Genomic DNA, 25,309 nt, shown 5'->3' with positions numbered 1-25,309 from the left:
TTTTAATGCGAATTTAAAAGATTTTATCCTTTTGGGAAAAAATTGGGCCCATTTGACCTCTCCGATTTACACACTGACAAACATATTTATACGTATAAAATAAAAATCAAAAGCCAATACTCAAAAGTGCTTCTAATATTTATAATATTGGTTCGCACCATAGTTCCATCTCCCTCATGCATACATATCAAAATTTTAGTCTCATTTTCAATCGACCCATTGTACCTAGACTGTCAAAAATTGTACTCGAAAGTGATTGTTTTAATTTACAATAGTTTCATGTCAAGTGCGATATAGAAAACGTTGATTGTGTGTTAGGCATCACTATAAACGATGCAGTTCACAGCATACAAAGACAGATCGGTTAACAGGTGGTGTATATATATGCACATATAAGAGTCTATTATATTATATCCGGTAAAAGGTAACAAACACTATTAACCTGCTTCTGTCTTACAGTGTGAAGTGTTCAAATAGTGTACTTGTGATAATCAAAGGATTAATTTCAATCGTGAATTAATTAATTATAACTTGCTGCCTACCAAAGGCCAGGCAAAAAGTCATACTGCGTTTAAAGGGAGAGAATAAAAGAGATCATGCCTACGTACGTAAGATTATAAATCACAGGGAATTGGCCACCAGCAAATAGAACTGGGCACATTTATAAAGAACATTATAATTATCGGAATAGTAAGTAAATGTCAGAGCGACCGAGTTTGTTTAAAATTTATGTCCCCGGGAAAGGTGTTCATACACTTATGCAATACGTAACCTGTAAGTATAATATTTTTTTGTTGAGTTAATGTTGCACAAGGAATACGATAAATATTAATTTTTATTTTCTCTCTACACCGTGTTAATAAATAGGCAAGTGATCAAATATATATATATATATATGTTTAGAACATGAACATTAATCGACTGGTGCATAAGGTCAGAGAGCCACTTCCCTTTTTCAGAACAGGAGAAAGACATTAACAACTATTCCTATTTGATCATTCTCGTAACTAAACTAAAAAGGGGTTGTTTAACCTCAATATGTCTTCAAAACATCCTTCAGAAATATGTATACGACTAGGACATATTTTTAATAGCGATATTTTGTCCATCAAGTTCAAACTACTTTCTACCTTCCCAGTGAAATAAACAATACAATTATTTTATTAAAAACATCTTGTTTTCATTTGGAATATCATAAACAGTTCAATTCTTCCTTTACTGAAGGTTGAAACATATGTAACAAGATACCTTAGTGATGTGTTATCTTTTTTATCCTTTAATTTGTTAAATATAAAAAAAAAACCTGACCTTCATCCTTTCGTTTTCATAAAGTGTGTCCTCCCATCCACCAGAGCCCACACTACCCCTCCTGGTGGGATCCCAAGAACTCCTCCTACTATTGTCCAACGAATCATTCGAAAACCTACGAGAACTTCTTCGAGGCACAAGGAGACTGTTGTTATTGTAGCCGCTGTCCTTTCTTAAAGTAGTCATTGATCCCCCGAAGGAGTCCCTACGGTAATTTCCGTTCTTACGGGACAGGGATCCGGTAGAAGTTGTAGTCGAGTCTTTTCTCAATGTAGAAGGAAAATTGCTAGGATGTTCTAACTCTCTAACGGGAGGATTATGGGGAAGATTCAAAGAATCTCGACGTCTAAAATAAGGGTCGCATGATTTATAAAGTGGTTCAGAACAGGAATTGTTTCATCTTGCTGCGTTTTTTTCATATTTGAAGTAAATAAAGGCTGATATAAATACGTATCAACTGAATGAAAGAAAGCATCAGAAAACGTGCTATTTTCGTACATCCAAAACCAATTTGATCAGACCTATTACATGTATCTAATACCAATAAGTTGCCCAATATGTAGAACATAATTAAAAACTCAACTGTTTTGTTGAACATATGGATCATGTTGATTGATACATAATAAAGCATGTCATTTGACGTTCTTGTTAATTATGGTATTGCAACCAATAATGCTGTCATTACACGACCATTTACAAATCACGCGTTGAGTTTTTTTAAAATCGTATCAAGATATGACATTTAATTAGTGTCATTTCTATTTCGTCAATGAATCAATAACTAACACGTACGTATATACATCTGTATTCTATTTAGTAACAGTAATTTTCTTCTATTACATAAAGTGCAATACTTGAATAAGTGGAGATTACTAATAACGAGACAGTGATGGAGTCGAAAGTAACAGTTTTTTATTCGACTGATTGATGTTTAAATTAGAAAAGTACAGTATCTATGATCATTAATCGATGATGATAATCAGTAATTAATAATTTAGCACAAAGGATAAAAGAAAATAGAAACGGTGGATATTGTTTTGAATTTTGGAACTCTGAATTAAATCAATTAGGAACTTACAGTGAAAGTGTGCTATAGAACGGGCAGTACTTTTACTATCATTATTGTTTTAGTTAAGAGAGATAGTTCACAATTGAAAAGAAAATTAAGTAGGTACCATACATATAAAGTTAAGATCGAAAATATCACCCAAAGGACGACCACAAGGCCTTCGTTTGGCCCCAACCAATAATTTTAAATTTCTATGTACGGGGGCAAAGCTTAGCAAAGACGTGAAAGGTCATCAGTAGACCTACTAAAAGCAGAAACAGAGGACTAAATAAAGGTAAAAGGCCTAGATTAGGTTACAGTAATTTCTTGTTAGTAATTAATAATCGAATTGTATGCGTAGATAAACAAGATATCCAATTATTATCATCAAATATTTGAAAGAATTATTTTAATTAAACAATCTTTTATAAACATGAAGGTGCTGCTGTAGGTCTCAAGCACTTGACTTGTTGTAACCGTTTTTTTTTAATGTAATTTACGCAAGATTATTATAAAAAATAAGAATAAATTACAACGCCTTAGTATTAACGATTTTCTACGGTGGAGGCCCTTCATCCGAAACTAATGGTGAATCATCGCGTTATATAAATCAAAATTGCATAGATAGATAGATAGATAGATAGACATGTGTAATAAAGCTCCGATCAGATAAAGTTCGTCGCCTTTTCAGTTTATTAGCCAGCGTACGAAGTCTCGAGTGGATTTAAGAGCCGGAGCGACGAGATAAGATCGAAACGTTCTATGAATGAACAAGATTGGAAAACGACTGAAATAATTAACAGCGAAGCGAAAGAATATAAACACAACACTGTTATTATTGCTTCTCTAGAGCTTTAATAGTTGTAATATATGAGAAAATGCAGCAACTGGCGCCTACAGAAATACCTACTAAAAATATTGAAGAGAAAAAATTGAAATAGAAATCTCATCAAAGAGGAAATAATAAAAAATTGAAAAAAATATATCGAAATAGTAATCTAATCTTAGTGTCCGACCGAAAGTTCGGTTTCGGTTTCGGTCGAGTTTCGGTTTCGGCGGCAAACCTGCTGAAACTACCACCGAAACCGAAACTGCGCTCGGGAGTTCTCGAGCTCTGCTCGGTCATGTTCGGCGCGTTAAATTCCATCCAAGCGAAGTAGATTAGTAGACATTTCGCATCTTCAAAAGAAAATTGAGTCTAGTCTACTCTACTTACCCAAATAAACATCTCACCTATTTTAAGTATTTTTAAAGCGCAATTAATGTATTTCCTTAAATGAGGGGTTGTTATGTTGATTTTGATTTGATTATCAATAAGAGAAAATGTCAAAGGCTGCAGAGCTATGTGATTTAAAGATAAAAAAATAAAACTGACTGATTATAATAACGTTTTATTTATTTTTCTCTTAAAACATGATCCTTATAAGGAAGTTTCGGTTTCGGTTTCGGTTTCGACCGAAACTGAGACCGTTGCCGAAATTCGGTTTCGGTTTCGGTCGTAAAAACCAGTTTCGGTCGGACACTATCTAATCTATAACACAACATTTTCTACGGTGTTTTTATCAATTTTCTTAACTGTACATTTTGTGCGAAAAGTTGGGGCATATTTATTTATTTTTTGACTTCATGCTTTCAAAAATATGAAAAGAGGCATTCATTCTAATCAATTACGAAGATAGTAATTACATAATAGATTCAAGACACTTGCTTTTTGATAGATTTGAAAGTATCTGAGATGAAAATTATTAAAATTAGGTCGTTACGTTATCTGCTGTTTCTTCTATATTGTAATGTAATGTAATAATCCTATTTTGCACCCAGCTGTGTGACGAAAAATCCAATTTATCGCGCTCGGCTCGGAGGGTCCGCATACTCAGAAGTTTTGCGCAATTTATTTCTATAATTTGCTTCCGGACTGTAAACACTATTTATGTAGCATAAACCAATAAATCATAGTAATGATGAAGACAGCGATAGAAGACAGTGCAAATGTATGCACGTTTCGTTTTTTTTTTTTCTTTGATTTGCTGATATAATCATAATCGTGTCTTCAAATTGATGCAATTAATCGCGAGAATTATTATCAAGTTATGATGACCTGTTCTAGACAAATTACAAGTTTAAATCTAAATTAAAAGAGAAAGTACTTAAGATGATAAATTGGAAGTTTTATTTATATATCTTAAACATTATAAAATGTAAGAATAAAGTCGAATGTACTCTATAATCGATATGTAGAAATTTTCAGTTGTATTATATTTACAAATACTGAAATTATTGATAAAACAGATCAGCCTTTATTTACCACCTAAAATAAACGCATTCAAGACAAAAAACCTCCCTAACCTGTAGTTGATGTTGCTGTAGTTCAGTGCTGGCATTGATTCCCTTCTAGGACCAACCCCTGTGCTGAACGAAACATGGAGGTTTTTGTGATCTGTAGAGGCCCTTCTTTTGCCTGTGGCATTCAAACCGCTGGCCATCGACCCTTTGTACGGCGCCTTTTTATGAATATTACAATTTAAATTGTGCGAGGCCTCTACCATTATTTGTGGAGGAGATTTGGGGTCCAGTTTTACGTCATCGAACAGGGCCTCCAACCTCCTCATGGCCGCAATGTGGTCCACAACTGTCCCCATTATTTATTTACGGCAAAATTTGTACAAGATCAGATTATGCTCGTAATCTATAAAATAAGATTTCCTAAAGAAATAGAAGAACCATTTACATAAGATACCTTTAATTATTAAAAAATTATTAAGGTGCATTTATGGTAGTTATTGGCATAGAATTGCTTTTTTTTTAATTTCAAAGTTTGGTAACTACAATAAAAAATAACGACGAATATATAACTATTATTCCACACTACAATTTTATAAAAAAAACAAATAATGAAATTTTGTAACTCGAATGTAGAAAGTAAAACAATTAAATTATATAATGAAAAGATGAAGCATGAGTTCAACTTTCAAAGCCTTTAAAATAGGCGTACCTACATGTACGTGTTACTACAATAATTCACACTTTTTAAGCTTAGTTGTTATTTCCTGTTACATAAAAAACTATGTGCATATCTACATTATACCAATCAGAAATCATGAAAACTAAACTTCAAATTTGTTAGGATTGCGATTCGGACCCTAAACCATCATACCTGACTTCAAATAGGACCCGAATCAAGAATTTAACGCTTTAAAACATTGGATGATTTTTTTTTAATTAAGATTTTCTTTGACGGTCATATTTTTGATCCTACTGAATACTTTGCAATGGTTTCTGGTCATTTATTAAAATGTGAAGTTTCTCAAATTAATTGGTCAAATTATATTTTAAGCCTAATACATATTTTCAAAAAAAGAGAAAAAAAATACCTGAATAGACCCAACTAATTTATTAATTTCTGCGACGCAATATCACAAGATTTTAATCCAGACATAAAAATTCGTTTAATATAAAAGTAGATGACCTTTATTGAATAATATTTATGTATCTACACCTAAATAAACATCCAATTTCCAAAGGTCACTTTGAATAAGCACATGTGAACACTTATTGGTAAAATTTACATTCGTATAATTGCACATTTAGTCCTTAAAGTCATTTACCTTTGAACTGCAATGTCATATTTGTTATAGACAGGTGATACGTACCCATATGTACGCAGAAGGATAACTACTGGTAAGTAATTACGATTCTAACCAGACCAACATACACAAATAGTACATGCAGTGACAATGTTTTGTGTGTACTTGTACACAACTCATTTCCTACGTTACGAAATGTGTGTTGTCGTCATAGATCCAATGGTCTTTGGTAATACACACTCTTAAAATGTATGCAGAAATTTTTACAGAAGGTCAATCTACAATTGTCACTACCAATTTTCACTTAAATAAATTCCAGTTTCTCTTCCTGCTTTTGACGTAATAAATATATGTACAAAAGTACATTTTGTATATTTTTTTACAAAATTTTACCTATTTTTGTTATTTATCTAGATAATAAATATACTTTTTGCTTTGTTCTGTGTTTCTAAAATTTAAATACATAATTACTTTTTTGTTGTTTACCTTTTAAATCAATTCCATTTTTCTGGTTGAATGAATAATAAGAAATGCTGTTGTTGTTTTTTAATTCGGTAATTAACGGAATAATTGCTTTGAACAACTCGCCATATATTAATAGAACTGAATGGTACTAAAAAACTTACTAATAGCTTGAAAAATGCTTTTGCAAAATTACAACAATAATTGTTTCAGGCTCATAAAACACCTCAAATAATAATGCACTTTCTTATCGGCTGTTTGTTTTGTTGTTCCATTAACAAACAGCTATAAAAACTAAATCTTATCAACATTGTTTAATTTTGTTCATACTTGCACAAAAATGGGAATATTTGGTTTTAAAACTGAATTTTAAAAAATCTATAATGAAATGTACAAAGTAGATACAAGATTTGAAATAGAAAATTGACTAGAAATCAATAAATATCATCATCTATTTCTCTTTTTTTCACAAATATTTTGTAGGAATTTAATAACGAACGCTTTAAATTGCATTCCTGTGAGTAGGGGTGAAGTGTGAAGTTCATTCAGAGTCAAAAACTACCCTTATTATAGCAGTATCATATTCAGAGCCACTAATAGATTTTTTTACTATAATAATTATTTAGGTATGTCAGAAAACCGTTTATTATTTATTGCGTTTGAATCATTATTTATGCAAAACAAAATCGTGAACAAATTACAAAAAAACAAACCTTGACTGACTATTACATTGGTACACTTTCTATGCATATACTTTTATGGTAACACATTCTGGTTGACGTATCTTTATTTGAGGTGCTAGGTGTCATCAAAATCATAAAATATTCATTAATATATCAATCTCCTTACAGTAACAAGAGTAAGAAGTTGTTCAAATTTCTTATATAATATGTAAACAGCGAAGAGTTAACAAAAGCTCAATCTTAAAATATCAAGTAAATGTAATAAATAATTGTTTTTATCGTCTCCAACTGTCATTGTATTGGATGATCTCAAATTAACATCCTATTAAATCGATCCTATGTTCTCTATTTGGTCATTTCTAATTTATTATTAAAAAAGTGTATTATATCATCGCTGAGTTTAAACATTCGACTGGACAATATTTTCTTGTGTAATGTTATTAGCTATCGGTTAATCTTATTTTTTGTTGGATGTGAATCATTGTGCAAACAATATTATGTACTTTTTTACTTTCAATTTTTGTCATTTCAATGCATATAAGATCGTTACCTAAGTGGCTTAACTCATCACTGTAATTATTTAATAGAAAAATCAAAGTTTTTCGCATTAGAAATCTGTACCTTTACCATAAATGCACCTTTAATATTTATTATTTTTAATTTCAGCAAAAAATTGGTAAGTAAAAGAAAACAGAAGACACAGTACGTAACAATTTTAAGAAGGTTTAAAAGTCAAACTGCTAAGAAATAATTTACGTTAAGAAGGAACTGAACTAACGTAATTAATTAAGTTTGAAAACTTAGGACAGAATTTTTCTTCTTACCTTTAAAATTTTACTCACAGTGTATCACAATCACGATAACAAACGAAAGAAAAACTGAAAACCTGTCAGATGTGCAGCACACAATATAAACAAGTAACAACTTACTAATATAACACAGAAACTCGTGCGTTTCTTCAGACCGCGAATCGCTGATTCATTCCAAGAACACGCGGCTTACAACAACCGCAGATCGTGCAATGATTATTATGATACAAAAACACACACAGTTCTCGCGCATACAAATCCAACTACAAACTAACTACTGTTGCTGTATGACGACGACACACATTTTCGCTTTGCTTATTGCTCTCAAGTATACGGAGAGTAATTTTTCGATCATATGTGCTTAATGAAATGCTTTCCTCGGCGTGAAGGTCTTCGCGAAAATGCACGAACGCATGGTGATGATGTCATAATGCGGGCGGCGAAAAACTCGCGGAAAATGGGAAAACTTAAACATCTCTGATGCTTTACTAGATATCGTAATAAAAAAAGTGCCCATACTGGGTGTAGAAATCCATTTTTAACGTATAGAGGTCGGTTGATGAAACAATTGGATAAAAAGAAAGTAAATTCTATTAAAAACCCACCACAATTTCGTTTCAGTTACAAATAATATTACATTTAAAAGAGGGATGTGTAATTACATGTTATCGTCACTTATTTATTTGTAGTAATCGAGTCTCTTACAGGAGTCAACATTATTATTATTATCTAACTACCCTCCATGGGTTATTCCAGAGATTAGCCATATCATTCACTTTAATATATGAAAGAGATTCTATCTCGTGCTTTTTTAGATTTCATTTTCACGCCATCATCATCATCGTCATCATAAGACCTTTAGTCTTCCTATCTATCAAAGCCAATCATCGCATTTTTTGAAAACTAAAGTTTCTGCCTTTAATATACCTCGAACTACTCCTTCATGTCCGATAAGATGTTCTACCAAGCTATCTCGCTTATGTCTTGTTTATTTATATTCTTTCATTTTTAATCTTTCCTATCACAGGCATTTTTTACATTCTACTCTAAAACCATATCTCAAATGCTTTTAACCTATTCTTTTAATGATGCCAGTTTTCAGAGCTCATCGGTCACTCTTTATTCGTTTGTAGGTTTGTACCTATCACAATTTCAAACAATGAGATAATAATTTACACTGGCTTGAATTAGATTAATCTTCAACTAAACCTTAACTTTCTAAACAAGAGAACTAATGCGATGTGATCGTAAATACCAAAAAGTCTTAAACTTTCCCTGTATTTCCTATTATTATTTTCGCCTTCTAGGTTACAAATAAAGATAACGGTGCGACCCGGCGCCAGAAACTGAAACGAATTAATGTTTTAGCACATTCATCTAGATAATATGATGCGTGGATGAAGAACCACAACAACAACATGTTATTACTAACGATGGTATCTATACATGCTTATGTGTATAAAACACATTCACCAATTATTTTAATAGCTTCCAGTGACCACATTTATGTGTCGCTGTTATTAAAGTGAAATCAAACAATTATATTTACCTCCGTTATTTTACAGCGTGGCTACACGGTTACTCAAAGAAAAGTGATAACGATATCATGCAGGTAAGTATGGCATGTTTTAATAGCGTATTAGATGAAATGCATCCCGCACCTATGCACTGGTATCTCCTGAAGTTGGCTCATTAAAAAAATTGAGAAATTACTTTAGATAATAGTAAAAGTGGCAATCAGTGCCTGACGATGCCGTGAGGTCGCATATGTACAATACAATTGTCGTCAATTGCAATACATAAAATATACATAGATTACTGGACTTATTTTAACTACGGTGAAATAGATATCTATGTAATTCTTCCTTTGAACTTTTTTGTTTGGCTACATCACCAGCGTTCAAAGACAATGCAAATGACGTCATTGTCCGGTCGAAAGGAAAATGAAATCATCACTATTTAGCCATTACAATACACTTATTGTTGTTGTTTTATAATACTTGACTCATAATAAGTTTTGCGGTTTCTCCAAAAAATGCCAGCGAAATGTTTCAAAATAAAATAAAAATATATGTAAAATGATTGGCAAAATTGTTTCCTACTCCATATCATTTGATTACTATCATTACAATATAACAAATATTTATAAAAAAACCTTTAATCGTAAATATTCTTCATTATAATAAGAAAGTCCTTATCAAATCTCTTTGAAAACGAACCAATAAACCTTAAGATTACAGACAATTGTTTTGATGAACAATACTCATAACAATTTACAGATATCTGTGTACGACATTCCAGAAACATAATTTTGTAAGTTGTTTTTTACCTGGAACACCCACATGGTAAAAAATCATTTTTATGACCGTTTCATTACTAACCTGTATGTGCTTAAAAACGCCCACTTGCAGACATAAATTTAATTATTATTATCTCAAACGTTTGATTTTTATGAGTCAAATCTAATTAACAAGTTCTTTATTATTAACATATAATAACAACAATGACAGTTAATTGTTTGTGTTTGTTAAACACAGAAAAACAATAATTTTTGACATTAACCGAAAAATTTACGAAATGTATTAACTAACTATAGGTCTTCCATGCCTAATTTTAACTTGCTAGGTGTAGAAGTGGTTGTTTATCCCTAAATGTTACCGATAATCAAAAACACCTTATGATAGCTAAAAAAAAACAAATAACAAACTCTATAATAAACATAAAACATAACAAAGTACCTAATAAAAATTATAGAATTCACATACGTCACATTGTTGGGTAATTTCGTCGTAAAACTTGCACGTATCTATAACCATAAAATAACCATGATCAGCAATAAATATAAATATTAATTTCCATATAACGCACTTCACGGATATTTAAAAATGAACGAACAATTTGTATACGTGCCAATAAGATACGTAAAACTAATATTTACTTTTCCAATAATAATTAAATATATATAGTACCTACTGCATAAACTTTATTACTGCTGTAATTTGTAATCATATATACTTATGAGAAAGTTGATGAATTAAGTGCCATTCTCAAAGTCATAAAACGACAAGAATAAGGTAAAGTAAGACCTGCACGTAGTTATAGACGAGACCTAAAGGGTCTAGAACCCCTTTACTAAAGAAAATAGAGACGTCTGACAATAGAACATTGAACTAAGAAAAATTATTATATATTGCAAGATGGTGACATAATCGTACGGATGTACGACGTCATCTAGACCTAATAATGTTATATATTATTGCAAAAATTAATTGAGAATAAGGTGCTCTAATTTCTGTCAGGGATGTCAAAAAATGACCAATATTTTTCTTCAATTTTAATCACACCGAATTCGATTCTAATATGTACGAAGCCCCGAATAAGTAACCCTAAAGTCCTCCTTGTGATTATTAAGATATACGACTTACCGATGCAGTTCTTGGGAAGAAAAATCTTGGGTGATGATGGGGGTGAGATTGGGACGAAATTCGCGACGTCATCTCGAACGTTAGCTTTCCCGGTAATTGGATAATAATAATTAATCACTTGTTACTTTTTTTTGTAGCGAATATTTGAAACAACAAAAAGTATTAAAATCAACTTAGTAATGAGATTTGATGGAGTCCAATGTGAAATGTCCAGTTAATTTTTCCGGTATTACACTCACTACAAACTGTCCGCACTTTGGTAATATTGTGGCTAAAATCGAGTGCTGCCGCGAGAAAATTGCTATAGCATCATCATCGTCAACAAACTACGTATTTGCATAGTGCTAAAAACTTGTTCAACAACTATTTGTTTGAAACGTAATAGTATATGTATTAGAGTAACAATCCGTTTTAGGACGTATATACTAAGTATTAAGTGTGTTTGGAAAAAGAGAAGCAAAAAAATTATCAAAATAGAGATGTAAAGACCTGTATGGCGTTTGTCAATATTTTGACGACATTTTTTTGTAAAGGGTTAAAAATAAATAGCACAGAACAAACATGGCAAGAGTGTGGGACGTGATGTGAATAATTTTGTTATTAAATACATATATTTATTATATATAGGTACCTATCAATTAGTTACGACCGACAGATCTTCCATGAATATTAATTAATATTAGATTCAAAATAAATTATACGGTAACAGGTGTAATAAATTAAAAGAATAAAAATAACATTGGAGATGTGGAACTTGGCTCGCATCAGGCAAAAGATTCCGTAGGTACCAAATCAATACCAGAATTTCCGAATTCATATTTTCTTCAATATACCTTAAATCTATACACTTGGAAACCTATTTGGATCTACTGTTTTCTCGTAGTTCACTGGTACATGAATCATATTCATAGCAAATCAAAGGTATCGGCATTTTACGTTCATATAGAAAGATTGCGGGACGATTAGCTACACGGCTACAAAGGCGTTTGCATATGCAGAAAACTCAAAACCCCCCAGGAAGTTCATCGTAACACTGATGTCCACATGACCAAAAGATTATCGAGGAAGAGGCACCCTCTAATAAGGGATTTCGCCAAATTGTGGTTTTGTCAGGATAAATTAAAAATTTGTAACTTTTGAAGAAGATATAGAGCGTGGCGAAACGCGATAAAAGCCTCGATAAATTAAAGAATATCTGTATCGCGTTTAAACAAATGTCTTCGAATAAATAGTGTCCAATTATTATAAGTAAGTACCAATGTACCTCCAGTAAAAGTGAAAATAAGTTTCCACTTCCTTCGACATTGGCATACAAAGCTAGTAAATAAATCTTCGACAGTCTAGATAACAAGACTATACGACCTTGCCGACCATAAAAACAACGCAAGAAATCAGACTAATTGACACTTTTGTTCGCTCAGTTGGTTTTGTATTGTTATAAACGGTAGAACAATGTTAAGAAAATTGTACACGTACCTTTTGTTTTCTTCTTTTGTCCCCCTGCCTCTCTCTCCTATATTTTCTCTCTACATTGGTATTGTACTTTGCGCTTATTTACTTTCAAAAGCCCTCAAGAACTTTGAAATAAGTGCGCTAATCATAATTATCTTATACATAAGTAGTAGAAAACGTGATGGAAAACAATTTACCAACTGAACAAGGACATCATTGTCATTCAGATCAAAAGGCGCATTAAACTTTCTCATAAACCATTTCAAATGATTAAAATAACGTTAAATTAAACAGCTCTTTTTGAAATATATTTAAAGGTACTCAAGTCTCAAAGTCAAAAAAATTGACGATAGCTCAAAAGTAACAAATGGAAAGTTAGCCCTTAAATACCAAAAGCAAGTCCTTGTACGCTTAACTATTGCAAAATTTCATATTGCGTTACATTTAAGAATTCCTCAATAATACACACGTCATCTCAATTGAATCAGACAACTCAAACTGATTGAAATCGCTCGGAGGACGCCTTTACTAATTAATAATACACACTACAAATTGCTGCTCTATATCAAAACCGCTCGGATAGAATGACAGTGACGATTTCAAGAAACAAAATCGTTCAAACAGGCGCCAAATTAGCAGAACATTAACCAAGTTGAGAAGTTGAACAAAAAATAGAAATCAAAAACACTCACCTTCACGGTGTCATAAACCACTTCTTTATGAATTGATGTAACTTCAACAGGCTTTGTAATTGGTCTGGAACAAACACAAATTGTATTTAGAAAAAAAATTGTTTATTTGATTAGACAAGTGAATAATTTCAAAAGGGCATTTATAATTATAGAGAGCGATTATGTAGATGCCTGCTATTTAAAAAAAATAAATAGGTAAAAATAGGTATCTAGGAAGTCAGATAAATCAGGATGGAAGGAGTAGTAGGGATATAAAGCAGAGGATAGCGTAGGGTCGAGTCGGCTTCAATAAAAAGAAGTCACTTCTATGTTCGCGAACGGTTAATTTAGAAATTCAAAAAAAATTGTTAAATGTGTAGCACGGAGGATACCGTGGATAGAAAAGGTCAAATATGAAGAGGTATTAGAAAGAACAGGAGAACAGAGCTATGGAAGTCAATAAGAAATAGTTGAGATATGTTGGCAGGACGCCTTCTGAGGCATGAAGGTCTAGTCAGAGACATATTAGAGGCAGAAACGGGAGTTAGGAGGGGTAGAGGTAGACCTAGATTAGATTACTGTTCGCAAATAGTTAGGGATGTGAGTTGTTCTAGTTTTAAGGAAATGCGAAGATTAGCTCAGGATAGGAAAGAGTGGGAGTACGTGTCCAACTAGTCTTACGACCTTATGATGATGATCTAAAAAATAATGAAAAACTCAATGGAATATTCCTTTAAAGCCCGACTAGACTTTTGTTAGGCCAAAACCTACATGCATCCTGTCAAATCCAGATTTACCAGGACATCTTCTACGATGGCATAGGCACCTATCATACATAACCCCAATGAGGGACCGAACAACAACACCTATGCCTTGTATCGGGGTCTTCTTTAATGAACACAAGAACAACTAATAAAAGAATAGTCCGATAAAAAATAATAAAAAGTATAATTTGGATCACACAAAACACTAGACACAAAAAAAAACGAAGTAAAGAACAATAAGATAAAGAAAAGGTACAACACAAATAAACACACAGCAAAAATAAACGTAATAGCATAAATGTAACAAGAGAATGGTAAAGACTTACTGCTATTGACATTTTCGGAAAGCATTTAGTAGATATAACATATTATTTTTCCAAAGATTTTGATAATATTAAAATATTAAATTTAACTAACCGCTAGACCTTGTTTAGACTTAGACTCATTTAGCCCTATCTGAACCGTTTTACGGGATGCCCTATAAGGACCTATGTGATTAACCTATTTCGACCCTTTAACGTTAAATTCCTCATTCAGCCTGATATGGCCCTGATGTGGAACCATTTTACGTTATGTTCCATTTTCAACCCTATAGCGATATGTCCTATTTATCTATCTGACCCTAATGTGTATACTCTGTTGGAACCTTTTTACGAGAACAGAAAAAAACAATAAAAACCTTACCTGTAGTGGTCTACATTTCCATTCATGTTGGGTGGTTTTGGAGAATTAATCACAGGTTTTGATGCGGGTGAAGATAAATTTGACCCATTAACGACAGTCTTATTTGCGTATTGCCTGTAAAAAAGAATACACAATATGCAACACACCAATAGAAGCAGAAATTATAAAAACAACATCATTTTTGTTAAATAATGGATAAAAAACATGAGATAAACAATTAATTCTTCCCATTTTTAGTTAAAAAGTAATTAATCATGTGTTTTGAATAAATACCATCTGGTAGAATTTACGTCAGCCTTTTTCTGTTTCTGGCTATAATGTAAGCAAAACTGAACTTTTTGGATATCCTTGGATTACCTTAATGTAGTGTCCTACTTTTTAGATATTTTTAACAAAAGATCTGGCAAATTTAGGGTTACAGACACAGAGTCAAAAAGCATCATGTATAAACTGACCGATTTAGAGAAATCACAAGGCGAAATACGCACATAGAGTTTTCTGATTGATAATTTGTAAAACTATAGTGTCAAGTGCATTTGAATGAAATTAATACAGTTTTCGTGAATCCTTTCCCACTGTCTAGTCTACGAAAAATTAAGGATCTATCTACTGCTCCACTTCTGCTATGTTATCAGTTTTTTAACTACAAGTTTTGAAGGTTTGATTGAGGTATTACTGAATAAGAAAACATCCCCAACAATATTTTACGTATTCAATAAAAACACACTCGCCAATCAAAGAGATTAATGAAGACCAATAGTTTCTGAACATTTCGTTCTCTTACCGACTACTTGTAGGCCCATGGATTTGACACTCGGAATTATCCACATATCTAAACACTTTTGTAAGTCCATGTCTATTAATCCTATTGGTGACTGGTGGATGCAAATAATTATGATAATACATCTCACAACAATTTCAGTCCATACAACAACAAATGTCACTTAATGTTAGTACAAAAAGACTAGATCACACTGCGGTCTGCGAACTCAACTTCATCACATCTGCGATTCTTCTGCTGGTATTAAAAAAACGGAAAAACCGATCGATTGTTAAGACTCGCATTGCAGACAGGTTGTTATCACGAACGATCATTAATCCTAATTACCCGGCATCTACAAAATTTAGATCACAATCAACCGCATTATTATTTTCATCATTTAACGTGCGCTTTATAGTATCTACGAACTACATTGGTACAGTAGCGTGCAAGATCCCCAACAAACACTACACAAAACGGAATGATCAGAAGGTGTTACAATTGCGTGTGCGTTTGTGTTGTATTTCTTTTTGTCTTTACTGTTACACACGGCAAGCGAACAAGAAAACTTTGACGAAAACCAAGCGAAAAAAAAAAAGAACCGTCTGCCTTAATTAATTTCAAGGATGGCGACGCAAATATAATTGCTATTCTGTATGTTATCTTCCACCGTGCAAGGTTAATATCGCGCCCACGGTTCTTTGCACATTTAATAATAAATAATAAATAAATAAATAAAATATGAAGTGTATGCGCTTCCGACTCGTATTATAAATAAGGCCTTCTTCCGAGAGGCATTGAAATGCGAAGAAAACTGGATTTTCGACAGGAAACCTGTAACACAACCAAATAAAGGTGCCCGTAATCGACCTGCGACACGGTTTTGTAGACCTTTTGAAAGAATTTTAGAGGACAAGCGGAATACATGTCGAATAAAATCACTTATAAGGAAGTGTGAAAGTGTCCTAACAGAAATATAGTCTCAAAATTCTTTTTATTAGATCCCAAGAAGAGTCAGCCACCATAAAGAAACGTTGAACAGACAACTGACCTAATCCAATAACTGATGAATAACTAAAGAACAAAGAACATCGAAACTATATTTACAAAACTGAAATAACCAAAACTTAACTCACTTCCTGTTAATTCATTTTGGTTCAGAAAATTTAAAATTCGATTTTTGAGACAGAAATTGCGCTAGTCTATCAAAAAATCTTCTTATTTTTGATGAGAAATCGATTGGACCTTAGAAAAATCCTTGTTCTTGATTAAATTTTATTGAAAGTATAATACAAGTAATACACCTTGGAATTCTATTTGACATTTATTTAGTCCAGTCATCGGACAACAACCCTTTGGCGATAATAACCTTAAAAATGGGGAAAAAATTAAAAATTTCCATATTTATGCTCTGTATCTATATACATATATAGCTAAAAATTTAGTCACTAACTCTTTCTAAAAATAAATGTGCGAAAAACTACAAAAGTTTGTTTACCATATAAGGTGTATACATATCATACATCTGCCACATGGAAATGGAAAGAAAAATAACGAATTCACGAAAAGCAATCAGTTTTTCGTTCAAAATTAAAAAGAAAAGCAACAACAGCATACCTGTCTGCTTCAAAATTCACGAAACAAATGTCTAAAAGCATCCACGAGCGAAACAGCGAAGCTTAAGAAAACCGATATATATTTTGTAAACTTCTGCTACGAATGAAATAAAGTTTTGTTCAATAATTCACTTTTCGCAAACAGTATTTACAGCAAAGACATCGCGAGACTAAAACTTCTTCGTCTCCTATTCAATGTACTGTTGAGTTTTGAATCAATTATTGCTGAAAAGCAAAGTTTCTGTAAAACGAACAATTGACAGGGCTTGCACGTAAAATAATCAAATGGAAACTTAACGAATTTCGAACATTTACCCATCAACATACATTTTCATAAACATATACCTGGTAGCGATAAAAATTTAATAAGTCTTGAAATCTGGTTGTTCATACTGCTCAAAATTCAGACAAAAAAAAAATTTAAAATCATTCATTCTTTCCATTTTACATAAAATTCTAATTACAAACAAAACATTCCTTTAAATCACTTCATATATACGATATATTTTTTACCAATAAGACACAAGAATAAAAGTAAAGTTGAAATTTAACTGAGGATAATATCAAAAACACTAAAATCCTTCAATACCAAAAGCTTCCGTCAAAGAATTTACAATTTCTTGTCGTCAATGTGTTTTAAAAATCAGGACTAATCACCAATCCGTAAACATTTGAAGGACCTTGATGACATACAAGAATATTTCGAAGATCACGCACAGCAACTACTATAAATTAGAAATCACCGGTTTCTTTTGCTGATATTGCAAACCACTTATGAATTGTTTGATGTGACACCTGTTATAGATAGTATAATAAATGTTGCATTGAACACAAAGCTTTCAAAATCTTCTAAAACCCGTCGGCAATATCACGGCTTTGTGTCTAGTTTAATACTAAACTTGTAAACGACATCCTGCTATACTATTTACATATGGGAATTAACGTAATTGTGCTCGCAATAATACATACATGAACCATCGCTATTAAACACACATGCGTTATCTCTCTCTGACTTCCTAGAGTAAGACAATGGAGCCTGATGGAATTAATAATAGTAGATCGCAGAGCGCAATATAATACATGTCAAACGCCAATTTACACAGAAGAAGACGAATATGCATATCCATTAACTAATGAACGTTGTTTAAGAAAATCAAGACACAAATGAAAAGATGATGAGCCATTTCCTTTTGCAGTAAATTAAAAATAGCATGTTGCATGTATGATGCACATGTACATTATTTACACAGCACTCGAAAACATCTCTAGATGCTAAAATGTGCATATAACGTGCGAGTCACTACGGAAATGAACACTAAAAGAAAATTTTGCAAAAGATGTTACATATTGGTCACATTTAGAGACTTGCTGGATATTTAAAGTAAACTGGATAAGTATGGGATATACATAGGTCAGAGTGATCGGTTTGTAAATGTTAGAATCAAAGAACATCATTATAATAAATGTTAGCGTCTGAGTGCCCAGGGATGTTGGAACAATGTGTTGAAAATTTAATGACAATGAAGAAATTAATGCCCATAGGGTAATAAGGTTTTACATTAACTACAAAACCACATCGATGTCTCGCTTCAAGTTGTTTCACCAAGGTAGACTATTTTCCAAAGTGAAAAAGTACAATAATTTTTCGATATTACAAACATTGATTTATTTAGAAATTGTATTCAATATAACGTAAAAGCCTCCCTCGAAAAATCCCTGCATTTGGGGTGAAACGTAATTTGCAATTTGTAGTTGTAGTTTGGGCTATTTTTGATTAATAAAATGGTAGCTGGGTTATAAGAAAATAGTAGATGGTTCATCCTGGACGTAAATACGCACAAAATATTATTTATAGCAAACAGCAAATGAAGGTGAAGGTCGTCATATTATTTAATGCTTACCGCAATTTTACAGAGAAGTTCACATTGTTAACAGCGCCAACACCTGTTTACGATTAGTTTTGCGTGATTATTTATTATACAATAAATGATCTCCCAACATATTAAATGTATGTTATTGTATACATTAATCTCTACACAAAAGGATAATAGTGGGCGCGAGCTTTGGAAAGCTCGTGGAAATTCAAATGCTGATTGTCATTGAAAAATAACGCGCATTCTTACCTTGAAAAGCAAAAATTATGAATGTAATAATATAAGAAAATTAAGAATTGTACCGATATTCCGCTCGTCTGCTAGCTTTTCATGATTAAATATAAGCTTCCACAAAATGGGTTTGATTACATTTCGACCTACCATCCTAGGAAGAAAAACTCCTGAAGATGTCGTCCATGCGTGTCGACGAAACGTTAAGAGCAAAAAAATCCGAATGACGGCCGAAAAGCCCGAAAACTGACAATAGTATCAGCGATGGCCGCGAAAGCTTGATTAGCTATTAAAGTCCGTTTAAATTCGAAATGTGTGTGGAAGGACATGACAATGAATGTATTATTAGAATTTTATAAAATATGGTTGATTATATGTGGAGATATTTAATAGCAAAATCATTCATTAACATCATTAATACCATTTATATCAAGTTGAAAAAAAGTTACGTTTTATTGTGATTCTTTTTCAAAATTTTTTTTGAAGTTGTGTACGAAATTATTAACAAAACAAGCAGTACAAATAATAAAGATTGATATTGTGCCATCAAACAATTTATATTCCTTATTTTAGAGTACCTACCCAATGGGTACTTATAACTGTACTTATAATTACAATAATTCCCATACAAAACAATTATACAACACACCTACGAAGTAACGGAAATTAACTTTTCTGTTAAATTGGAAATTGAAATGGGTGCTATTCCCTTTTGATAAATTTGTAAAGAAAAAAAGGCTCGTGGTACTCGAGTGGGTCGTAGGTAGATATTGTTATATAATAATTATTTAATATTCGGACAAAAACAGTATTTTGAATAATTAATAATTAAAAACCACCCACTTGTTTCCATAACGAAGGTGTAAAATATTCGCATATGTTGCGACTATTATTAATTTGGGGCATGTTTTGTCCTTCTCGAATTAATTTAATTAATTTATGAACTTATTAATTTTTGACAACCGATTATTAACAACTAAAAACTTTACTTTTCCTAAAATCTCTATAATTTATATACCCACATAATTATTCTGTCAGATGATACTGCATTACCATTAAAAAAATTATTCTATATCAAACTTAAAAATAGGACGGAGATATTTAATCTCTTTTATTAAACTAAATGCCCCTACCACAAAACAATTTTACTGACCTTCACAAGAGCAAACTCATTTCCACTACCACTCTCGCTTATAAACAAAACTTTTATTGTTTTTAAAAGTCTAAGCACGAACTGTTGAAAAAAAAAATGATTTACAGAGGTCACTGTTAGACTAAAGCATACAGCTGAGCAGCTTTGGTTGCCTAAGCATCGTTAAAAATCGATAATATTGATCGACAATCCTTGATCTTTGCGGTTTTCGATTGAATTCGAAAACGATTAACATAATTCATAAAAATTGATTTTTCCTGTACAGAAAAAAGTTAAAGGAATCAATCAAAATGTATTTACAGGTATTTAAAATACGTTTTACTTTATTTATTGATTGATGAAATAAAAAAAAACTTTGTCCACTTCACTCACGATCAGTAAATTTTTAAGAGAATATGAAAAAACATTTAAAGAAAAAGTAGTACATCTGTACATGCAATATTCATTCACGGTAGAATTCATGCTTAGATCGCCTCCTGAATTATGCATTAAACATAACAGTTCTGGAGGAGATAAACGTCAATTTCGATCCAGTCAGTGTGCAGATGCATGACTAACGAATTTTATTCGCGTATTTAAAAAAATGCGTACTTGACCTCAACTTACGATCACCAATTAACATCCATCAAGGATGTACTTTAATCATGGACATGTACCTAAATGAAATTAAATTTGAAGATAGAAAAGTACTTGACTATTTTAAGTATCGTCGACTTTTTTTTATGAATATTTATTTTTAACGTTGGGCGATTATGTTTCACAATCTATTATTGATTATATGATTGCAAGTTTCGATCATTTGATAGATTATTTTACAAAATGTAAATAATCGATTAATGATCGACAAATGTATATTTTTTATTTCTAAATCGCACTAGAATTTGTCGTCAATTTGTCGCTCATTTGTTACCGAATCCAAAAATTTGTCACTGCAACCAATTTAGAGACAAATAATAGCATTCAGGATACTTCTAATTCGAGATATGCTATGTATAGTACCAGCCTGGCAGCTCAAGGATGAGACTAACAACAAAATGAGTAAAAGTACTATCTTTCAGCGACAAATTATAGTCCTTAAAGTATTTCTCTTTGTCGCTTCCATTTCAAGATACAGTACGTTTAGTACTAACTTGATATCAGGCTATAATTTCGTCTACAATTTTCTAATAACTGATTGGAATGACAAAGTTTTGGATTTGGATACAAATTAACGTTAAATTATAGCATTTGAGCTATTTCTAATTCGAGATATGCTAGCCTGACAGCTTAAGGATGATTAACGACAAAATGGGTAAAAGTACTACCTTTCAGCGACAAATTATAGTCCTTAAAGTATTTCTCTTTGTCGCTTCCATTTCAAGATATAGTATGTTTAGTACTAACTTGATATCAGGCTATAATTTCGTCTACAATTTTCTAATAACTGATTGGAGTGACAAAGTTTTGGATTTGGATACAAATTAGCGACAAATTATAATGCACTTTAGAAATAAGAAATATAACTTTGTCATGCTATCTAGATATATGTCCTCAATTACTTGTAATAGTAAGTTAATACTAGGAAATTTGAAACATATAAAACTTACGCGACATCTGTTGTCTGTTCTTCTTTGTTTTCAGTTAACGCAAAAAATTTCATTTTCCTTCTACTCGTTTCATTTTTTCCAGATCTATGATTTACAACCCTTAATCAATACAAACGAACATGCAAAACATTTAGGACTTCTTACCTTTCGTCCCTGGTGCTTTTGACTCCAGTCGAATGCAGCTGGTTCATTAATTCTTCCCTTTCTTTCTCCCTTATCGCTAATGTCTCTTGAAGTTTCTGTTTTTGCTTCTGAAACTCTTTGAGCAGGTCTCCTTGAAAACTCTGCTCCAGCAAAGGCTCGGCACATGGTGCAGCGGAGGCGTTTTGAGTATTTACAGGTGGATTTGTTGAACTATTCATCGGCTTTTCGTTCAACGAATCCCGTCGGGAAGATCTTGCGGTTCCAAGGGACGCAGGAGAATCCCGACCTTTGTGCTCGGGAGTGGAAGCCGCGGACAACTTCCTCTCAGGACTTTTGCAATTCTGGTTTTGGACTGTGACATTTGAGCTCGAGTTCACTGTCGGTGTACTCGTTTGTTCCTGGATCGCAGGAAGCAATTGAAAATCGGCATAACTGTTACTCAAAAAAACGTCCCCGTCATTTTCGAACAGCCTATCAACTGACGAATTCATCTGTTTGGTATTTTTCATCCCGGTCAGATGGAAACTGGCAAAACTGGACCGGGACATGGGACTGTTCGAATTCACGTCGCTCATACTATGAGCCATATTTCTTTGGTTGCTCACGGGACCGGGGTTTCCGGGATTGGTCGCGTAGCTGTCCAGAGCAGGCATTAAGGAACGCGTCATAATATCAGCAGCCGATCTGGGCCTAGTGAAGGGCATAGCCGAATGGGGAAAGGTCTTTGGTTTGATCGGCGTAATAAGCATGTGTTCCGTCCACGACGTTTCTAAAGATGGCCTGTCTAAACGCTCTACGTCAACATTGAGAGTCCGTTGTTCGAAAGGAACCGAAAACGTTTCCGATGGTATACTCTGGAGCCACGACAGAAGACTTAGATCCGAATCGCTGAATCCGACCGTACCGTCGAGCAGTTTCGCAAAACTCATCTCTTGCGTTTGAGATTCTTTCGAACCCGTAGCTTTCGCTTGGCAATAGTTCACGCACGATTCGTACAAAACGCCCTTGATTATGAGCTGGATGAGTCTGTCGTTTTTCGCGCACGCTAGACCGTTCAAGTTCTTTTTGTCGCCCGGTAAAAATTCGACCACTAGAGGGTACACTTCGCGAAAACACTGAACACGCGCGTTCGACGGATTCCAGTCCTTGTATTGCAAATGGTCGGTAAGTCGCGGCAGAGTCAACAGCAGGCACAAACCGGAATACTCCTCTTTCGAGGGCGCGAACTTTTCGAGTTCGTTCAACACCTTGACGACCTCCTCGACTGCATTATCGACACTGCTCCCTTGCACATTAGCTTCCGACTTAATACACAGCAACTCAATGTATTTATGCCTGAGGATGGTGTACGTGAACTTTCGCATATTAAAAGTGGGTAGAGCCTCTAAGGGTTGAATGAACTCGAGCACGTCGTCCCATTGTCCGTCCAGGATAAGTTGTCGCAGGAAGAGGAGATCGTCTGAGTAGCAGCCGTTAATGACTCCAGTTTCTCGTTCGAGGCTCAGCTGAGAGATGTGAAGTTCCCGATTGTGAAGGAACTCGAGGGTGAGCCTGACGACGTCCTCCTCGCGGAGGGTGAGCCGCGCCGAGGGCATCACGTACCGTATCTGCAATCTAAAGAGAAACAGGAATGTAGAGGAACGGAATCATGACTTCGACACGGTCTGCGAAACTAATGAGATATAAATGTTCGTGATGCACCAGAGTCTGGTGCATGGAATCAACACAAAAACTGATTACGATCTCGTGAAAGCGCTTGCTTGATGGATGACGTACAAACAATGCCATCTAATTAATATTAAGGTCGAACCAGAAATCTCCACCTTCTATTATATTATTTATTGTGTTTTTATTTTAATTTTACTATTGAGTAACAAGCAGACTTTAATTATTATTATGCAATGAAAAAGTAGGGAAAGAGCGAATATAAAAATAGGAGACGAAAAATTAGAAGAAGTGGCTGATTTTAGATACCTAGGAAGTCAGATAAGTGAGGATGGAAGGAGTAGTAGGGATATAAAGCAGAGGATAGCGCAGGGTCGTGTCGCATTTAATAAAAAGAAGTCACTTCTATGCTCGCGAACGGTTAATTTAGAAATTCGAAAAAGGTTGTTAAAGGTGTATGTTTGGAGCACGGCGTTGTACGGGTGCGAAACATGGACAGTGGGCGCGGCGGAAAAGAAAAGGTTAGAAGCGTTCGAAATGTGGTGTTGTAGGCGGATGATGAGGATATCGTGGGTAGAAAAGGTTAGAAATGAAGAGGTACTAGAAAGAATAGGAGAACAGAGGACTCTATGGAAGTCAATAAAAAATAGGCGAGATAGGTTGGTAGGACACCTTCTCATGCATGAAGGTCTAGTCAGAGACATATTAGAGGCAGAAACAGGAGTTAGGAGGGGTAAAGGTAGACCTAGATTAGATTACTGTTCGCAAATAGTCAAGGATGTGACCTATTCTAGTTTTAGGGAAATGCGAAGTTTAGCTCAGGATAGGAAAGAGTGGAGGTACGTGTCCAACCAGTCTTAGGACTGATGACCTTATGATGATGACGATGAATGAAAAGGTACATAAAATATTCTTTCCGATCGCTTGATTTACTAACCCTCCATGCTACAGAAGATTTTGATAAAATTTGGTCCCCCTAAACATTCCAGTAAACAATTTGTTATCAAATATTTTACAACCAAAACAGAGTCTACTAGACTAGACCAAATAAAAGATCCTATTTCGAGATATTGCCCGTGTAAATATTGACTTTGGGGCACTGATGAGCTATCAAACTTCCCGAGTCTGTTGATTTATAAACCAGCCACAAAATCGTTTACCATCCGGGCAGTAAAGCGTGAGCGTGAATATCAATTAAAGAATTAGTTAAACAGCAATGGTTATTCAAATCAAACAAAAGGACAACTTTTAGATTTTACGTTGGTTTTTTTACATTTACGCTGATGTTTAATTAGGTAAATCTTCGACTTTATGTAGAAAAACATAGTTGTTTTATCAACCCTGCGCTGTCGAAAGTTTTATTACATTTTTCGAAAATGTTAAAGAGCTT

At 33.4% G+C, this 25,309-nt stretch overlaps 1 protein-coding gene across 9 annotated transcripts in view; it reads right to left on the bottom strand.

Moving 5' to 3' along the window:
- Positions 1-25,309, bottom strand: part of LOC108736876 (WD repeat-containing protein 47) — a 61,745-nt gene that overhangs the window by 21,417 nt on the left and 15,019 nt on the right. For 3 of the 9 annotated variants that reach the window (XM_018469459.1, XM_018469461.1, XM_018469462.1), the window contains exons 2-5: positions 22,255-23,868; positions 22,111-22,194; positions 14,891-15,004; positions 13,464-13,527 (exon numbers count right to left, since the gene is read on the bottom strand). In XM_018469459.1, the coding sequence (XP_018324961.1) occupies positions 13,464-13,527; positions 14,891-15,004; positions 22,111-22,194; positions 22,255-23,868 (1,876 nt within the window). Of the gene's footprint in view, positions 1-1,308; positions 1,655-4,702; positions 5,060-7,909; positions 8,370-11,319; positions 11,612-13,463; positions 13,528-14,890; positions 15,005-15,674; positions 16,266-22,110; positions 22,195-22,254; positions 23,869-25,309 lie in introns of those variants that run through there. The other 6 variants (XM_018469460.1, XM_018469468.2, XM_018469466.2 and 3 more) reach the window with 6 other exon arrangements.

Source organism: Agrilus planipennis, unplaced genomic scaffold (assembly GCF_000699045.2).
Source record: "Agrilus planipennis isolate EAB-ADULT unplaced genomic scaffold, Apla_2.0 scaffold106, whole genome shotgun sequence".
NCBI classification, from domain to species: Eukaryota; Metazoa; Arthropoda; class Insecta; order Coleoptera; family Buprestidae; genus Agrilus; species Agrilus planipennis.
This window is presented reverse-complemented; position numbering and strand designations above follow the sequence as displayed.